Below are 20180 nucleotides of genomic sequence, written 5' to 3' on the forward strand. Positions count from 1 at the left end.
GAGGTGATTGTTAAAAAGCTACATAAGTTCAGGCTGAGCATCGTTAGCACGTTTGTTCGAAAACAAAAACAGCAGGTATTAAAAAAGGAGAATGTTTAATTTTTTTTAAATTTTTAGCCTTTAAAAACTGAAGCTAGAAAGCGGTTCTAAATTTACAAATGGATTCGGGAAAAGTTGTGCACAGAAGAAAGCCGGGGATCCCTGTAATTGGTTTGAAAGCATCCCAGAAGAGCCACCGCCATCAGGAGGTGAGCAGTTTGGAAATGTCTCCACCGGGAAAGTAAATGACATTGTTAGAGTGTGATAACGCCTGATTTACAGGTATTTAAAGCATCAACAGCTGAACACAATAGTGTTGCTGTTAAATTGTTTCTAACTTTTCTGAGCATTTCAGAAATTGCAAATTATATCCCAGCCTAAACTATAACCTAAATTCCTCTCCAGGTTAATGCTAAAAGTCTCGATCTCAGTAAGGTGATTTGTCTTCTTGAAGATCCTTTGACAGTAAGTTAAAAACCTGAATGCCAGTCCTCTTTTTTCTGCTATTGTATTACACATATAGTGCATTTAATCCCCCTATTTTTACTAAAGACTAACTTGAAGGAAAGGCACCTTTTTGTTCTGAAGAAACTACTGAAGAAAAGCCAAATTGGCTTTGTATCCTTTCGGTTTTTTTCTCATATTGTAGACTGTCTTTCTAAGAAATCCCTCTCATGCGTCACACAGCGCAGCAGATTGTCAAATTTTCCTCATTATGGTCCCCTGCTGCAGTGATGGAAATAGATCTGCTCTCATACCATGTAAACACAAAACCAAACATTGGTCCCAAGGCTCTAATTTATCACAGCATCACTCTTTCTGTCAGCATTTTCTGTTCAGAAATAGGCTCAGTTATCACAATGACCCATCACCTCCCCTCCCTTATCGGGATTTAGCTCTGCATGAGTGAACAATCTGCCAAAAACTTCTTTAACTGTCTGAAGCTTTTAAAAGAACTGACAGCCATCGCAAAAATACTCAACATCTGCGCAGAGAAGGTGACAGATCACCCCGAATATGTGTCCATTCTGTGTGAAGCTCTTACAATTTGTAGGTAAGAAACCCTTTCAAGCAAACAGCTCATATTTTATCTCACAAGATGATCTGATCATCAGAGTGCTGCTGTCTTTCGTCTCAGGCTTCCCTTTCTGAAGGAGAAGACATCTGACGAGCTGCACTACGCTCAGGATGTCACAGAGTTTCTCTCTCATATGGGTAATAAAGGGCTCGCAGATTGGCCAGTCACTGCTGCTTTAAATACATATATATACAGGTGCAAATTATGTTGTTGGGTTTTTTTAAAACAAAAAGACAGAAAGTAACATTATTTGATCGTAGAGTGTTAAAAATTCAAAACAGGAACAAAATTGTGAAACATTTCATAATTCCAGCTTCTAATTTTGAAACATTTTTATTATTTTAGTTGGTTTTTAATGGTCTTGTTTGCAATACATGATCACATTTTTACAAACCTAATGATCGAAAGATTTCTGCTATGGCATGTTAACCTTACATGCTGCATGACATTCAAAACAAGCTAGCTCCCTCTAAAGATGTGAATTTTTAAAAACAACTCAGAAATATAGATTATTAAATTTTAAGAAATGTTTAATCATTTGAAGTTTTTGTTCTTCAGATGAGAATGACGACATGGAGCGCTTCTGAGTTGTGTTTCTCTTGGCAGGGTGTCTGATGAGAGTGTCTGATGCCGAAGTGAGGCAGCTCATATTTGAATGCGTGAAATCATTCTACAGCTCTGTGGCTCCCAAACAGATGCTCGATGGTACGGATGGTACCACACGAAAGCCTCGGACTTTCCCTTCTAACAACCGATTTTCTAGACTTTCACTAAGTGAGGCTCTGTCATGGCGTCTGTGGTGGCATGCTTGTGCTTTTCTTTGTCCTTTGTGTTTCTTCTCTTTTCTTTTCATTTGTTTTCTTCATGTTTTCTTTATTAGAATTGGTTAGATTTCATATAGATATGTACATGAGCTTACAGCCGTACCCAGTGTCCTATGAGGCTGTTCAGGATTAAGAGATAAAGTTTTTGAACACATTATAGCACAAGTTGAATAGATCATAAAATCTGTCAAATATGAGGCTGAAATAAGGATTGGTAAGTTATTTTTCTGATAATTTAAAAGAGTGTTTTGGGTAGACTTTCAAGAGGCATATCGCCAGTGTGAAGTAGGTGGCTGGTCAGTACAAGGGCTCATTTTTACTTATATATTTTGTTGTTAGTTTAGTCTTTATTAAAGTAATTGACCATCATTTGTTCCAGAAACTCATGTTTAGTGCGACTCTAATTTTTATTTTCATCTGAATCTAATTTGTGGGGGGTTTTTTCTGACCATGGCATGACTTTTTTAATGTTGATTCCTCTTTAGTTATTAGTGTAATTGTCTTGTTCCTTAAAGTGGACAATTTAATTTCTTAATTTCTGTTTTATGCACACTTTTAGAATTTTTAATGATTTTTTTTTTAAATATTTTTTATTACTTTTGCAACAACATACAAAGGTAGTTTCCAATAATATGCTGTTGTAATAGAAACCCTTTTCCCCCACCCTCACCTCCCACTCTGCTCTCTTCCGAACAAAGAAAAAAGAACAAGCTCACATGAAATATATATACAATTGTACAATATATGGCATTTATACATAATTCAAGGGGAAAAAAAGAAGAAAATATAATCAATAAGAATATTTAATGATTATTTTTAACATTTCAAAGTTTTGGGTAATGAGGAGATTGTATGAAAAATTAATCCATGTTTGACAAAAGCCTTTTTTTCATCTCCTGGCTCTGTAAAGGCTGATAACTCTAATATGTTCATCTAAGTTGCACAACTCTGCATATAAGCATAGAAGCACCACCTGCTTCTGTTTGTGAGGGTCAGCCAATCAGGATGAGGTTGGGGTAAGAGGAAAAGGGCTAAAATTACTTGTTTTAAACAGAAGCTGATGTGAGGGATTGCGCTATGGCTGAAATCACCTTAATAAATCCACTTTAAATGGCTTATAATGATCTCTTAGCTTGTTTCTTCCCTGATGTTGAACCTGGCATTTAAACATTTATAGTTGTATTTAATAATGTTTCTGCTCTGTTTCCTCAGGCCTCCAGCCGACCTCTCCAGGCTACAGGCTGCAGCTGCTGGAGCGCAGTGAGCTGGCTCAGACACTTCTCCTCTCCATGGCCACTCTCGAAAACCAGCCCACCATCAAACTGCAACTCCTTCACATCCTTCAGATCCTCTCCAGCTGCTCTGGTCAGTCATTTATTTCAATGCAGAGCCAGTGAGGGAGGGAAGGGGAGGAGCAGATGACCTCCTTCATTGGAGAACGTAGCCAGCTCTCAAGAACATAAATCAGACTTTCGGACAATGATGATTTTAAGTGTCCTTAAAATAACTGGGTTATTTACTGGGTTACACACGTCTATGTTTCACTTTACAACCACAGATATGAACTGTTCGTCAATACTCCACGCACGAGGAGCAGAGACGGTATGTCTCCACATGAACGACCACGATCCGTCCGGCCAGGTCCTGTTCCGTTCTTCCGAAATCCTCTGGAACCTGCTGGAGAGGGGCAACAAGGAGGTGGTCACCGCTCAGCTCGGCACCCTGGAGTGTGTCCTGTACGCGTGTCCTCCTCATTTAAGATGCTTTTAAATGTGCACGATGTGCCTGATGGATGTAGAATCTTTTAAATGAGGCAGCATAAGGGAAAATTCCTTGGAGTTTACTTCACAAAAATTTCAAGATTTTAAGTACAATGTTTTTCTAATCTATTAAATGCCTCGAACAATCAACACACCTTTAAAAGACTAGGGAAGAAATACAGAACTACAATGAAATAAACATAACAAATACATCATTCTTTTGTTGTGTGTAATGATTTTACATAATTGAAATGCCTGCAGCTCTGATTTTAGCCAAACCATCATTTTTAATGGAAAAGTTTAATTATTTGTAATTCATCTGATTTCTGTTGGTTGTGTGTTCCTTATGTGGCAGGCCTTTGTGCTGTCATTTATCCTTTGATAGCTGACTTTTGGCTTTATTTGTTCCTCAGCTCTCTGAAAGAAGCATTTTTTCACCTGCTGAACACCGGCTCTGGACATTCAGACCTCCAACTCAGAAACGATCTGCTCGTGATCACAACTCTCATTGCAGAAAGTCCAGGCTCACAGCTTATTGTGAGTACAGGACAGTTTAATGAATAGTAATTTGTTACTTTTTTTCACCCACCGGGTGTTTTTATGAATTTCTTTAATAATTTGAGGTGTTTCTAATTTTCAGGAGAGTTCATTTGCCAAACAGCTTGTGGTTTTCAGCACATTTCCAGAGCGTGAGGGCACTCGATCCTTTAAATGTTACACACTTTTTTACAAATGACTTCATTATTCATGAATATGAAAATAAAACTGCTTATTTTATTTATGTTTTAGTGAAAAGTCACAACCCTTTGATCCGCAACCTGAAGCTCAGCTATAGTAACGAAGACTTGAAAATGAAGAAGTTGCTGTTGAATCTGCTGGTTGTTATGTCGAGGGACTTGGCTGCCCTGCAGGTCAGTCACACGCTCACCCAGTTATTGTTTAAGTTTGGATAACCTGTGTGATGACTCAGTTTTCTTCTCTCAGCTTTATAAAGAAGAACGTGTTGTTCTGGCTCTGCTGGCGCTCATGAAGCCGCCTGTCGCCTCCTCGTCTGAGTGTCAGTCGGGGTCACGACACTGGTCCGCTGCGCAAAAGGAGGAGCTCCAGCTGCAGGCGCTGGCCACCCTCGCCACCATCGGGCCGCTCATGTTGGAGGAGTACATTTCCTGTGAGGGGAGTACCTGTCTGCTACTCCTGCTGGACTGGTGTGTTGGGCCAGGTTAGGAAACACAAGAAAAACAAGACCAAGCAGAATCTGTACTGTATCTGAAAGGTTAAAGGTCAAGGGAATTGCAGTGTCCTATCAGAGTGTATTTGAGCCAAACACAAAGTCACTTATACACTTACTTTTTGTCATGACCATGATTTGCTACGCAACAGACATTTAAACAGCTTTTATCTCTTACACTTTATCATACTCTTCTTTTGTCTCTTAAAGGTTATTTTTTAATGCAACTGATAGTTTAACTAGTTTCACAGCTTACAAAATACCTCATAATCACACCCCCAAATCTAACCAAAAATAGCTCTTAAATAATACACATTTCAACTCCTCTCACATGCTTTTGACTTTTAATGAAGTATGTAATCCATGTAATACACACCTCATTAAATAAAGTCCAATGAAACATTTTCATTTGAATTTTTAATCAGGTTTTCTTTATCTGTATTTAGGAAATGGGTAAAACACTTGTTATATTTTAGATAATATCTATGCAGAAATATTCAAAGGAGCTTGCAAAGAAAATATATGCAGAAATATACAAAATCTTAAAGGGTTCGCAAACTTTTTCACAAACTGAACAATCAGTCAGTAACTATATTCTCTCCTTTATTTCAGATTCTTACTTTGGCCAGGGTCACAGCTTCCACGCCACCGGAGGCAGAGGCGGTAAGAAGGCACAGACGCGGCACTGTATCAGAGTGCTGAGATCGGTGACTTCTCTGGGTGAAGAGTCTGTAAACCAGGACCTCTGTGATCAGGGAATCATCAACCAGCTTCTGGGTGACTGGACTGGACACATGACACATGCTCAATATCAACATTTACTGTTGATGAATTCAGTAGAGTCAAAGCTGTCGTGTTTCCTCAGGGATTCTCATGCAGATAGACGCGGGTCCTGATGAAGATGATGTCGTCGCTCTGGAGATAAAGTCGGATATTCAGGTGATCCTTTCAACGCTGTGTGAGACCGACATGCACAGAAAGGTAAAGCTCATATTGCTAACTTAATAAAAGCGCTTAGAACTGGCTAGTTGGATATCTGGTGAGTCTGTGTTTGTTTGCTGCCTGTTCTGTTTCATAGGAACTGTTTGGCTCAGAGGGAGTTGAGATGGCGGTTCATTTTCTGAAAAAAGGCTCCGACAAGTTTTACAGCGGCCTCGGACACAACAAGCTCGTGCTCTCCACAGTGGACTGTGTGTGGTCAGTGAACTGCAGCACACTTTAATAGATTAACTGCTGTATTTATTCATACTTGTACAGTCATTTACATTTGCCAGATCCAGGCTAGAGTAATATGAGAAACCAGAAGTGTAACTCTGTTAGCCAGATGTATGATGATGTCTTTGTTAGGCATAATTTAATTGTATAATATAGTTTCTGTATTGGAGCAGATGAAAAACTCACTTCGATTTAATGGCATAACTGCCTTAGCGGACAAATGGGACTTGCTCAGTTTACATAATATGAATGCAGTTCAGCTCAGAGGCATTTAACCTCTTAAATCTGGGGCCTTTTGCTGATAAGTATTTTATTTTCAATTTTATTTTCGTTTTTCTGAAGGTTTATGCAGTAAACTAGTCATAATGAACATTAATCAGTACGACTTACAGTGAGCTTGGGAGTAGAGCAGGGCGATATGGCCAAAAATATTTATCACGATATATATTTGAAAATTTGCGATAACGATATAACCAACGATATAATTGATGCGAGACAAAATACAACTCCACAACATTACTAGCGCAAAAAAACAATCTTCCATTTATTTTCACTTAAACAAGAAGCTGGTTTTTATGTACATTAAAGCTTTATAAAAATGTAACAGTGCAAATGCAAATTCCTTGCTGAAAGTTTAACCAAAAGGCATTTCCAGTAGAAATGGGCTGACATATCCTGAGCATAACCATGTATAATATCCACTGAAGTTAAAAAGAGGTGCTTTGCAACATTAAACTGCAGTGTGCAGTACGTATTTTTCGGACCATAAAGTGCACAGGATTATAAGGCACATTAAGCGAAACAAAGCAGTCAGATAAATCAAACTTTATTAAACTCATTCTTCTTGCTTCCTCCACTTCTGTACCATTGATTCATTAATGGTGAATTCTCTGGCAGCTGCTCTATTCCCATGTTGTTGCAGTATATTAATGACTAACCTCGTATTGTGGATGGATTATCTCAGTTGCTCTCCTGACTGAAGATTGGTCCGTTTACAGCATCCTGCCATGCGATTGCATTTGTCTCTAACTATCAGGAACTTTAACGTTAACTTTTATAAGTGGAAAAGTGTTAGTGTTCGTCCTCCAGCTTCACTGTTTATGTTATGCTAACATAGCTGTGTCGCTAGCGATCACGTAGCACATCATTATATACCAGCTAGCCCAACTTCAGTAACCCTACAAACGTCACTGCTGTTTAGTTTCCTGTCTTCATTTATGTTGGAAGTGATAGCAGAGCTGTACGTTTGATTTTTTTCAGAAATCTCTCAGTCAGAACATGCAATATCATGCTTAGGTAACTAGCGAAACTAGCGAGCTAACTTCCGCTAGCTTCCTGCTAACTTCTAACTCCGTTAAATGTAATAACTTTTGTTTTCATGGATGCCTGGAAGTTAAACTTTATAGTTACACCTGGTAAAGCAGCAATGCTGATCGTTTTATTAAAGATGAAAGAATTTAGACAGTTTTTAACTCTAAGTGATGCTGCAGTGTTGTTTGACCTGAAGCATACGGAGTTTAGGACCCAGATTACTCCCAGATTTAAGAGCATCTTAGTCCGACAAATATGACAATAACAACGGCCGCTTGCATGTTCTGCAAAAAAATGTGCTTTGTTGTGTATCTGACGGACAAACACCAAACCAGTTCCACATCACGGAAGTTGCACCATTTTTACAAACCAATTCTGGTTCATCTGTTTCACTCAACAATCGGCCATGTGCGTATGAAAACAAAGGCACTGCGCACGCGCGTTTTACTCCCATTCTATCGCGATATTTCATTTTCCTATCGTTGCCTAACATTATACCGGTATTACCGTGAACGGTATAATATGGCCCAGCCCTACTTGGGAGTGGCTGCAATCATGGCACTGTAAGAAGGTGACAGATGTACTATGGTTGTTCGCCTTCCTTGACTCCTCACTCTAACCAGTGTTGCTCCCTGCCCAGGATGTGCACTTCCTCATAATTGAAAGATTGGCCACTGGCCTGCAGGTTCAATAGACTGCAGAGTCCCACCCCAAGGAAGCATGTCTTCTGTGTGTTTAGCGAGAGGTTGTTTGGTTTCCCTGATGCATGATAAACAGCAGTCCTCCTGGCACTTAATGACGTACACTATATTATTCTGTTTACTCCGAGAGACCTGGGGTCCTTGGAGTGGACCATTTTTTGGCGAAAGTGACAGAGATGCTGTGTTTTTCAAAAAGCCTGTCTCAGCTGTTCACATAAGGCAGGGGTATCCAACTCCAGGCCTTAAGGGCCGGTGTCCTGCAGGTTTTAGATCTCACTCTGGGTTAACACACCTGAATCAAATGATTATTTCATTACCAGGCCTCTGGAGAACTTCAAGACATGTTGAGGAGGTAATTTTGTCATTTAAATCAGCTGTGTTGGATCAAACACATCTAAAACCTGCAGGACACCGGCCCTCGAGGCCTGGAGTTGGACACCCCTGACATGAGGGATCACCAACAGTTTTTATGCAGGCAGTGATTAACCTTCTGGATCCTGGAGGATCCTGGAGGGGGGGACTGTGCTCTGAGGAGATGGTGCTGTAGCGTTCTAATAATACCCAATTTGTGCTCCAGAGACTGGTGAGAGTTATACCTTAAATACTGGGCTGTAAGCATTGGTTTATGGTACACATGAACTTTCAAAAGTCTCTCTATTACTCACAGTAATTTGTCGTTTTACTGTCCTATTTCATATCCTCCCTGGTGAACTCGATGTGTTTGTCCACAGAACGTGAGTGAATTGTGGTCCATATGAACAGAATCAACTTTCTGGGAAACATTATTTACTACTTTCTACAATATTACCTACATTTAATCATAGTTTTATCCATAGGCTATGGTGTAGTAACAGATATGACCATCAGCATGAAGAGGGTCAGTGAATTTTAACCTAATCTGGAGAAATATTTGATGTCTACCCCATTAGAAATAAAAGTACAGAATCTCGAGATCTGTTATAATGACCTCGAGTTCAGGTCATCATAACACTTGTTATACGGGTCTGATCTTGATTTTTCAGTTCTGTTATGGACCTGCGAGCAGCTCAACAAGCACATTTTTTGTTGCAATTACAAGCCAACTATCAGGGGTCTATTTTTTGTCTCCTACAGCTGAGAAAGTTTCTGTCTGTGCGCCTTTTCTCCCATCAGGTCGTGTGTCGTAGGCTGCTACACCACAGAAGATTACTTTCTGGTTAAAGACGGGGTGTTTCTTCTCCTCAACTTACTCAGTGTGAGTAAAAGTTTCCTGAATTTACTGTCGAGGCTATAAAAGTTTCCTTTTTTCTTCCTGTATTTTGTGATTAAAAATAGGATCTCAGCTGCTCTGTGTTAAAGCTAGTTCATACAAGGCAGCGTTCACAGGTAATATAAACGTCCTTTTCTCCTGCAGACAAGCCCCAGGTGTGTGCACGGTGTCGTCCTCGCCACCCTGTTAGAGTTATGTGACAACCCGAACACGGTGCCGTACATTCTGACGTGGAGGGACGGCAACGGACAGACGGCTCCGAGACTCCTGCTGCAGCTGTGGAGAGAGGAAGAGGAGGAGCTAGGAGTTCCTCGAAATCAACATGGAAGCATCGCAGGTCGGTCTGCGATGCTTCCATGTTGATTCAGATCATCGCACTGAGAACAGATTTCACCTTTTTCTTTCAATTAGATATCAAATCGAAATAAAGAACTTTATGTTTTTTAGATTTCTGCTGCACTAACAGGTAAATGTTTCTACTAAACTGCTGATGCAAATTTTTTTTTTTTTTAAAGTATCCTGTTAGTCTGTAATGTTGTTTTGGGGTCTTTTACGGGCGCCTCTGCTTTGTCCTCCACTGTCTGTGTTGGACTTCGACACACACAGCATTATTTCTTTTCCCAACCTGGATTTTATAAACATCTGATTTTTATCTGACATTTTTATGTAACGATAACGTTCTGTACCACTGAGCCAACCAGATGCAGGGAATGGTTAAATATAACTGGAAACAATGTAAATGAAAATACTTTTTTGTATGTTTTTGCATAGCTGATGGATTTTGTTTTTTCATCTCTCCGTCTCAGACAGAAGGTTTTAAAAGTTTTACATTTTGCCAGCAGGTAAAAATCAGATTTTAGGTCCTTTTGGCTCTGTAATCTCATATAGTTCTCTTTGTTATTTCTTTTATCTTGAAGATCCTCAGAGGCCCATCCACAGTCTTTTCCAGCTGGATGAAGCTCAGCTTTCATTTCCTGCTAATGTGCCGAGTGCTGCAGTATTGGAGATGTCAGAGAACCTGCGATCGAAGATTTACTCCGTCTTCTGCAAAATTGGTAACCAAACAAATTATTCAGTTTCATACTAAATGTAAAGTATTTATTAAGAAGATTTTGTAATTAGATTATTTGATTATTTATTATTTTCTTCTTTTTTTTGGGTTGTATGGAAGCCCCAAACGCAATTTCATTGTTCTTGACAATGACAATAAATAAATAAATACTAAATACTAGCCCAATTTCTTTGTAGCTCCTCCTATAGACCAGTTATACATATTTATTTATTTAGTATTTATTTTTATTAATAAAAAAATACCATTAAAACAAAATCCAGAAGGTTGTAAAACAAAAGGCTATTTTTACATGTTTCTTTTTGTAGTCTTTCAAATCATATTCAGTCTCAATTTGGCTTTTTTAAATGAAATTTATCACTTATTGATTGAAGATATTTTGAAGTTTTGAAATATCAGAGTAATAAAATGATATCATGATGTTCTGTTCAAAACATTCAGTTGTTGGGCACAGCTAATATTGTTATATTAAAAAGCAAACGGGAGTATTTGTGACTTTTTCCTTTTTCAGGGTTTCAGGATCTTCCTGGATTGTTGGGAAAAGATTATGTGACTCTGACCATCATCAGGAGATATCTAGACTTTAAGGTAAAAGTGAAGAGGAAATACTGTTGATGCTTCATATAATAGTTGCTCAGACTTACAATCTGTTCAAAGTTTGTTCAAACCTGAAATTAATATGAAGCTTTAGCTGTGAGTAGAGTAGAGATATTCAAAGTGAAAGTACAAAAGTCCTCGTTCAACAAAATACAGAGAGCGAGAACTCTGAGGGACCAACTTATTTTGTCTTACTGTGGCTGAACCAGCAGCTTAAGTTTTGGATACTCAGGCAGTGAAAGTCTGTCAGGAAAACAATCTATAAATAACCGTTAGTCACAGGGAGTAAAGACTTAAAGGAGTCTGGAGCTCTCTTAAAGGTTTCAGATGCAGAGGACATAAACCGAGATAAACATCAACATGTCTGTCTCTTGTGGTGCTGCAGGTCGGTGAGGTGTGGGATGAGATCAGCCGGGAACTGAGTCTGGAAGGCGGTAGGCCGATCAGCCCCGACCAGGAGGCTCTGAGCACCATCTGCAAGATCGCAGAGGACACGGCGAAGAGGATCGTGGAGGAACAAAACAGCATCCTGGAGCACCATCAGAAGGAGGACATCAGAGAAGAGAAACTCACATACACAGAGGTACGGAGTAAAGGAGTGGAAATAGCTTACATGAAAGTCAGCTTAAAATGTTTTTCTTTAACAAAAAACCCCAAAAAGACAAATTATATTACACAGATTGTTTTTTTTTTCTTCCTGAGCTACTATACAAATAATCAGATTTATTTTCACATGCATAATCAAACAAATTCACTCTTTTTTTTTCCTTTCTTTTTTTGTATGTCTAGTAAAACGTTTTCATTGTATGTTTGACTAGAAGCAGAGATCCTCTGGGACAATTTGTTTTAGTTGGAGGAGATCAGGCTTTTGCTGTGACTGCTCCGAAACTGCCTTTACATATCAGGACCTCTCCAACACTGGATACATTTAAAACTCGTTTAAAGTCCCATTTTTACTCTTTGGCTTTTAATAATGCTTATTAAAAGCCAAAGAGTAAAAATGTCATTATTTTGTCATTATTTTATTATTAATGATAAAATTCTTATTTTATTCTTATTTTTTTCTTATCTTTTATTTTACTTTCCTTTTAAATTTTATCTGATTATTTTATTGTTATTTTCTGGTCAACAGTTGTTGTTTTTAAAAGTGCTATATAAATAAAATTGATTTGATAGTAAAATGAATTCTGACTTTTTTCTGTCTTTATCGCAGATGAAGTCTCGCTGGAAGCAAAAGGAGTTCATGGCGAAGTCATGGGAGGATTATGTTTCCAGAACTTCAAACTATGAAGCCCTGAAGGTTTAAAGATTTTTAACTATAAATTCTATCCTAATAATAATAATAATAACAATAATAATATCTAGATTCTCAGTATAAGTAGTAAGTGTATATTTTTGTTATGCGCTTTGTATACAGGAAGTAAAAGCACAGAGGGAGAAGTACGCCGAATCATCCAGACCTAAACCAAAGCACGAGGACGCTGCTATCCGCCCTGCTGAGGTCTTTACACTTAACCTTTCGTGACTTTTACAGGTCACCCACTTAATTGATTAAAATACTTAAATCTCATATCTTATTTTCACAAAATGGAGCAAAGAAAAAAGTCTGTTTCAGGTATAGCTCATTTTCTGGTTCTGAGAATGAGCATTTTTAATGCATGTAATGAATTTCAGCTTAATTTGGAGTTTGTGGCTTAGAAAGCATCTCTGAAATTAGTTTTAATAGTAGATAAATCCTGACATTCAGGGGCCCAATAACATAAATGAAGAAGATGAATGAAAATATATAAGATGAGATTAGACGTACTTTATGTTACGGTTTGGAGGAGGACTCAAGCGCAGGACTCCAGTTCTGATGCTCACAAGAAGGATTTATTTACAATTCACCAGGTGTATATACAAGAAGGTGCGGGGGGTGCTATATACAGCTGAGTGAGGGAAGAAGGGGTCTCCAGGGAAGTCCAGGGGGAAAGCACGCGTTCTTCAAATCATCCACACACACGATCACAGGCTTACACTCCGACACTGCCACACGGGAATCACACGGGGGAAAATCCAGGAAGCTCTGTAGACAGGGAGACAGGGTTAAGTACGACGCACAAAGGAAAATACTCTTAACTAGACTTGCTGTAGCTTGACATCACTAATTAATAACTTCAGTAGATCTTAACTCTGCACTAATAATGCACAAAGCACAAAATGATCATGAAGTCAGCTTAAATACGCAGGGGGTAAGAACAAATGGTGGTGAGGAATTGGTGTACCGGTAGTTATTATGCAAACTTTTAATATTTTAAGGTGATAACCAAATATAAATCTGAAGTTTTGGTGAAATGTGATGCCCTTCAGAATATGCTCTGTAAAGAGTTGTTAGATACAAAGGAGTTTCTTTATCTTTAATTCAGTTCTTTTCCTGTTATTTGTGAACAATGATCAAAATTTTAAAAATTGAGGAGCAACTCGCTGTAGTCTTGACGTTCTGTTTCGGTGTGTTTCAGCATTTCATCGGACACGTCGTTGGAGTGGAGAGCACGGACGCTCAGGGTCCGGCAGGAGTGAAGGTGACGCTGGTAAGAACGCCGGTCAGAGCCCCAAGTCAGGACAAAGGAGAACCAACAACACCAAACCCAGACTACTTCAGCACGGCGTCTTCTGCAGACTGACGTTACCGAAGTCACTCTTAATACAAGGCATTCACATTGTCATGTCACAGCATTTATTGTGCTGTATGCTCATAAAATTAAACTGCATTAATGTAAAGACTGCATTAAGGTGTTTTACAGGAATTATCAAGATACATGAGTAGAGCAGAGGGGTCAGAAAGTTCATTACAACTTAAAGTGAACTTTACTAGTTTAAAGCAGTCCAAAATAACTGAGTCCAATCGGCAAGAAGATACATACGGTTTTTTTTTTTAAACGGGGGGAAAAAAGGGCAGTGAAGGAGTGACTCAGTGCAAACAACCCACACTAAAAAAATAATATTATAATACTCAAAAATGCAGACTTTAAGTAAGTTAATTATGCAAGGTTTTTTTTGTAATTTTGTTACAAAGTGAAATGTTAAACATTAAACTTAATGGTTAAATGAAATTTACTTAATTGGTGTGCATTCAGTTTATACCAAGCATGTTTACCTTATTGATTAATAATTTGAATAATTTGCATTTTACTCACAGTTATTGCTTCATATTTATGAGGACAAGTACTATTGTTTTGAGTGCAAGGTGTAATTCTAGACAGAGTGATGATTAGGGATTAGACACAGGTGGAGACTCAAAACTCCAGAGCAAAACAGAAGGAAAATGAAGAGAAAACAACCTAAAGGTATGGAAGTTTGTATCCACCATCTAAAAAACACAATTTGGGGTTGCTAACTTAAAAAGAAAATAGCTTAAAATTGTACCTTTGCTCTGCCTGGCAAAATGTTTTTTTCTTTTTCTGTTGCAGAAACAAGCTTGCATAAAAAAGACACGTACTAAACACAGAGACAAGAAAACTCACATTAAACATGAACCCAACAGCATTAACACAGAGACGAGAACAGATTGGGACAATCTAAACTCAAAATAGGAACCGAAGCAAAATACAGACCAAGATCTAAAAACTAAGGCTAGAACAAGAAAACCAACTTGTCAGGAAGAGAAAACAAGAAAGATAAAAGAAAAATAATTCAAGAAAGCTGCTTATAGTGTTTACATTTCTGGTTCCTGTGGCTCTCGAGGGATGCAGCAGATGCAGACGTGAGGTCACTCCATGTGTACAATCAACACCTTGTAGTCTAGCCCACCACCCCAGCCCTTTATACACACACAGTCTCTGTCCTTTCAGACAACGTTACACTGGCTTACTTTAATTTCCTGAAGACTTATCTGAGCCATAACCAGACTATTATATTTTTATTTATTTACATATTTTTCAAGTCCTCTCAGTGCGACTGTGAGAAGCAGTAACTTGGCTTTCCTTTGGAGCTAACATGACTTATTTCGGTGCACAGAGCATTCATGTACAATCTGTTTTAAATTCAAATTGTTGTTTTTTTCCAAATAATTATGGTTTTTGTATCAAAACTAATAAAGTAATTAGATTTATTAACAATAATCTTTAAATCGTTAAAAATAAAATTCTAATGTTTTGGTATGTTTTCATCCTGCATTTATGTAACCACTCCTGCACCACGAACAAAGAGAGCCTGAACAATCAATGTGGCCTCATAGACTCCGCTGCATTATGTAACATCACTTTACCTTTAAACATAATAAGCCCACAGTGTAATTACATCCACTCGAGGTTAACGCTCTCATTAAATGCTGCAGTTTTTTTGGCTGTAAAAATTAAACTTTTTACTGCTGGGTTGTTAAAAAGTATTTTCTCTTTTATGGGTTACATAAGTGACTGCAGTGCATTAACACACATGTTCCTTCAAGCGTGCAACATGCTGCACAGAGCGACCTCTTCTTCTTCTCCTCCTCTCTCCGCTCTCACCCGTTTCACTGGCTGGATGGCCAAATCACCCCTGACAGGCCGGAGCTTTTCATGCGGCGCTGCGAGTGTTTGTGTGGCACACTGTACAAAAGAGCAGGGACACACAGGACCCTCTTCAGCACGTCAGGCTGCCCCCTGTTTGCTCAGACTGCCGAGGGGCTTCACGGGGCCGGAGGTCCGTCTGCCATCGATGAAGGCACGTCTGGATCCCAACTGGATGCTCATCAACTCCACGAGGACCTCCTAACTTCAAACTGTGAGGCTGATATGTTTTACCTGAAGGCTGATGACGCTGTGGAGACACCAACAATAAATGGCTTATAACACATTATAATGAAGCTGTTAAAGTGATAAAGTAAAAGTTTATATAATTACAGCTTTTACTGTCATCAGTTAGCTTCTGCTTAAGGCAAATACGTCCAAAAACATTTTAAAATGTGTTATAAACTGTTTATTAAAGGGTCACACAGTGTAAGCCTTAGAAATACTAAACAAGAAGACTTAAAATAAGGTATTGATATTAATAAAAAATTTATATCCTCAAACATTTCCTTGCTTTAGTGGCTTTGAAACTGAGATGTGACAAAACTTATGTCAGGCTGTGATATCAGTTTGAATTACCTCAATATGACTAAACTAGTTGGGTTAAAGACAGTTTTATGTTGTCTGCAACGTATTAGGTTTGTTACAATGAATAGCTCAAAATAAAATTTAAGTGTTCATTTCTCCACAGAGATTTACTTCTCTTGAGTATGGTTTAAATATGTATCTATTAAAAACATCCTCAAATAAACCAGGCAGTTCAAAGTGAGGCAGAAATCTGTTTTTAAAGTCACTGATTTCCATCAAGAAGATTAAGTTCTCCTTGAGATAAATTGGAGGGTGTCACAGCAGGATAAATGAGATGTGGAAGAAAAATGTGTCTTTTCCCTTTATTTTTCTGTGAAATGCATCTAATTATATCTTTTTGGGCTTTTCCCGTCAAACAGTGAAGGCGTCCAAAGCAACCATAATATATTCAGCCAGTTTGCCAGACACTGAGTGAGCCTAGTCCTAAATTAAAAGAAAATTTCACGGAAGATCACCTCTGAAAATTGTTTTAAATCTAAGTCCATGTCTGGGAAACTGAGCCATACTGTCTGCATAAATCTCATCTAACAATGCTCACTTAATGAAAACAGTAAGAGGGATGGGAGTTTTCCTCTCCTGCAGGAAGCTCCTCTCCCGTCGGAGAAACTGAGGCAGCAGGAATGATGATCAGACTGGGAAGACTGACACCGGGATACTTCCGCCTCCTCCAGGTTTGTGACTCTTAATTCCTGATTACATCCATGTTTCATCATTAAGTGGTTCTTCATCAGTAAACGTGTGTGCACAGAAAAGTCTTCTAGCTGTTGTTATCATAAAGCAAATCTGAGTCTGAATGAATAATTTATGGTTTCTATACATTTTTAATAGCGATACTTTAGACTATGACAAACAGCAGCAGTGGACAGGATGTTCAGAAAGCTCCATCTCTGGAGGGTTTATGTTATATAAGCTGTTCAGACTCCAGCAACAGAAAAATAACTGATGCTGTCGTCCTGCTCAGTTCTCAAAAGTACCAAAAATGGTGGTGAGGTAGGTGAGTAGATTTAATGTTTACCTTCATAAAAAATGAGTGACTTCTTCTTTAGCCTTTACTTTATATCAATTTGATCTTTAATCGCTCACAGATCAAAGACACATCAGTGGTTTTAGGAAAAGTTTTCCCTCCATTGGCCCATCGGGCGATTAAATCACACTTTTTGTGTCTAATTTAATTCCTTCATATACTGTTAATTTAAGCTATATTAAAGTAGTTGAAAAAAACTGCAGTGAAGCAGGTTGTGTCTGGTGGTAAGGAGGTAGGTCTGTCACGCCTAAAGGGTGGAGTTATGCGGACTCCTGGGCGTGTCCAACAGATGCACAGATGACAGGTTATGATGTTTGCTACTGTAGTGAAGTTGGAAAGGGTTTAAAACTTGTTACTTTAACAATGATTAGATTTTATTAATCCACTCTGAAAATAAAAAAATGGAAAACTAACTGAAGACATGCAGAAGAGACAGTGAGGCAAAGGACTGCGGGGTGAGACGGCGCTGTGTATACACAGAAATGCAATCGGGGATGTGAACACAGCAGTGAAAAACAAGAAGTAGGTGCAGACAATCAGCACAATCACAGGGGAGGACGTAAAATGTATTACGAGTCACGGAAGATGACTTATAAAGTAGAACAGGAAGTAAGCAATCATAACCAAATAGTGAAACACAAACGTAAACTTAATATGAGGAAAAAATCTGAGCAAACTAATAAACTCTGATATATACAGTAACTCGAAGAAAGACCTCAAGACTGAAAAGACTAAAGAAATACAGAATGACAATGTAAAGAAACAAACTAAGATCCAGTTAGAGGGTATTTATTAATAATAAACGAGAAATAGTGCTGGTCCACGGGGAGATGGAGTCGGTTATGGAGGGTGCGTGAGGACTGATTCGAGATCACGATTTGGTCATTTGTGTTGGTTATTTTTACATTAGTGAAATGTTACCAGGAAAATAAAGGGATCAGGATTCATTTGTGTTCTTTATGCCCACACATTTTTATTACCGTTATTAGTGCTGTTTTGTCAAAGCAAGCATTTGTGCCCTGACACACATTGATGAGATGAATCTGTCACTTCCAACTCATCATCATCAGTGGTAAAAGGGTTAATTTTACCCCAAACCATGACCTTTCCTAAACCCAACCAAAGAAGTTATATATGATGTAAGCATCACATTTATCATCCCGGTTATCAGTCTCATTTAAGGTGTGGAAATTAAAGCACCTTCTGGGGCCTTTCCTTTGTTTTATTGAATTTAACTTTATTGGACAGCGTGAACATTTAAAGCTGTCATCAGCCAGATGAATTATTACCCAAGTGGAGCATTCACTGAAAGCTTTAGTGTCTCACTATAGCAGTCCCTAGGTGACTGAAAGGAAAACACTCAGTGAGGAGTAAGAATATTTTAACAGCCTTTCTTCACCTGTGTGTCCACCTCGTCCACAGAGGCAGATGTCGGGTGAGGTCCAGATTCAGCCGCAGAGCAGCCTCATCGATCCTATCGCCATGACGATGGCCGCGGTGGGGATGGGAGTGTCTCTGTACAGCGCCAGGCGGATGTCAGAGAGAGTCCAGCTGAAGCGGCCAAACGCCTGAGAGATCTCACCTGTTCACCGGTTCAGTTTCTGCGGTTCATGCGACATGTGTTTGTGAACGTCAGAGAAAGTCAGCGGAGGAGGAGTGTGTTTATGTGTGTGGGTGTGTCTGTGTGGTGCTAGAAGGAAAATCTAAGTGTCCCCGAAGGAAAATGTGAGTCGGTCATCAGCATGTCACATGTGTGAAGCTGTAGTTTGATAACCCTACGTGTTGTGTGCAGGATGTCTTTAAAAGGAGTGCGTATTAAATCAGAGATTTGTACTTTAATTCAGTTAATCATCAATTAACAAACAGCATTAGAGTTTAGTTTTAATTTAAAAATGTGTATAATACAGATGTAATTCAATTCAATTTTATTTATATAGAACCAAATCACAACAAGTCGCCTCAAGGTGCTTTTTATTGTCAGCTAAAAATCCTACAATAATACAAGGAAAACAGAGAAAAGCCCAACAATGATTAGACCCCCTATGTGCAAGTGCTTTGGTGACAGTGGGAAGGAAAAACTCCTTTTTAACAGGAAGAAACATCCAGCAAAACTAATGTAAGTTGAAAATCTTACAAAGTTATTTTATTCATTAATATTAGTCACAAACACACCCTTCCAGGCATTTCTGATAGTTTTTATATAAATTATTAAGCAGCATCACATCTGAGTATTTCTTCACTAATCACACTAAGCATCTTCGAAGCATCTTCGAACGACTTACTGAAGAAAATGTCTGTAAATGTAAGATGCTAACTCAGAGATATCTACACTTCTTTGTGCGTCTAATAAAAATGTTCACATTTTCTGAGCTCTGTGTGCAGACTAATGTTTTCAAACAGCAGACTGCAGTCCATTCAGGTGCTTCTCGGCTCAAGGACAACAAGCCTTTAAAGCTTAACAGGATCGCACCATTCTGTCCTGTAAAAGCAGACAGGACAGACACATCAGTCAGAATGTTTTCAAAGCGCTCTCTGGTTCTCAGGCTTCATCCATGTGGAAACGGTCTGAGGGGAAACGGATGCTGTCAGGCGACTGCACAGTCTGTATGGGGTGATTAATGTGACTGAAGCTCCAGCAGAGGAAGTGATTTTACTGCAAGGCGTGAATCGTGACATGAGTTTATTTTCAAATCGACTGATTCTTCGGTCTCACATGAGTTTGTCAAATGGTCCGGGATGTTGGGATGAACAGACTCCCTTTTCCGGTTCTCGCTTTGGGTGACGCTTTGAATCGGTTTTTTCCAATCAGGCCTGGGAGTGACTCAGAGCTGTAAAGGATGATACCCAGTAATAAATAGGGGAATTACAATATCACTGCTGATCTAGATGACCGAGCCCTCCTGTGGGTCACTGCATGGGACTTGTTTCTGTATCATATCAGCACATCTGCCTCCAGATGGACACCGAATAA

At 38.8% G+C, this 20180-nt stretch overlaps 1 protein-coding gene across 2 annotated transcripts; it reads left to right on the plus strand.

Annotated features, from left to right (window-relative positions):
• Positions 1-27: 27 nt before the first annotated feature.
• On the plus strand, positions 28-15811 carry cfap69 (cilia and flagella associated protein 69). 2 transcript variants are annotated; one of them, XM_082521871.1, is made up of 23 exons: positions 28-248; positions 445-504; positions 592-657; positions 984-1093; positions 1178-1254; positions 1724-1891; positions 3154-3306; positions 3500-3677; positions 4115-4238; positions 4342-4390; positions 4491-4612; positions 4686-4920; positions 5542-5706; positions 5795-5910; positions 6008-6126; positions 9309-9390; positions 9550-9742; positions 10323-10460; positions 10986-11062; positions 11457-11654; positions 12285-12371; positions 12489-12572; positions 13570-15811. In XM_082521871.1, the coding sequence occupies exons 1-23, from the start codon at positions 159-161 to the stop codon at positions 13732-13734; spliced, it is 2856 nt and encodes a 951-aa protein (XP_082377997.1). In that variant the 5' UTR covers positions 28-158; the 3' UTR covers positions 13735-15811. The 2 variants fall into 2 exon arrangements, with proteins under 2 accessions (XP_082377997.1, XP_082377998.1); XM_082521872.1 differs by having other exon boundaries at positions 1724-1822.
• The last annotated feature ends 4369 nt before the right edge of the window (positions 15812-20180 follow it).

The sequence above is a fragment of the Aulonocara stuartgranti genome (assembly GCF_965226115.1).
Source record: "Aulonocara stuartgranti genome assembly, chromosome: 22".
Classification (NCBI taxonomy): Eukaryota; Metazoa; Chordata; class Actinopteri; order Cichliformes; family Cichlidae; genus Aulonocara; species Aulonocara stuartgranti.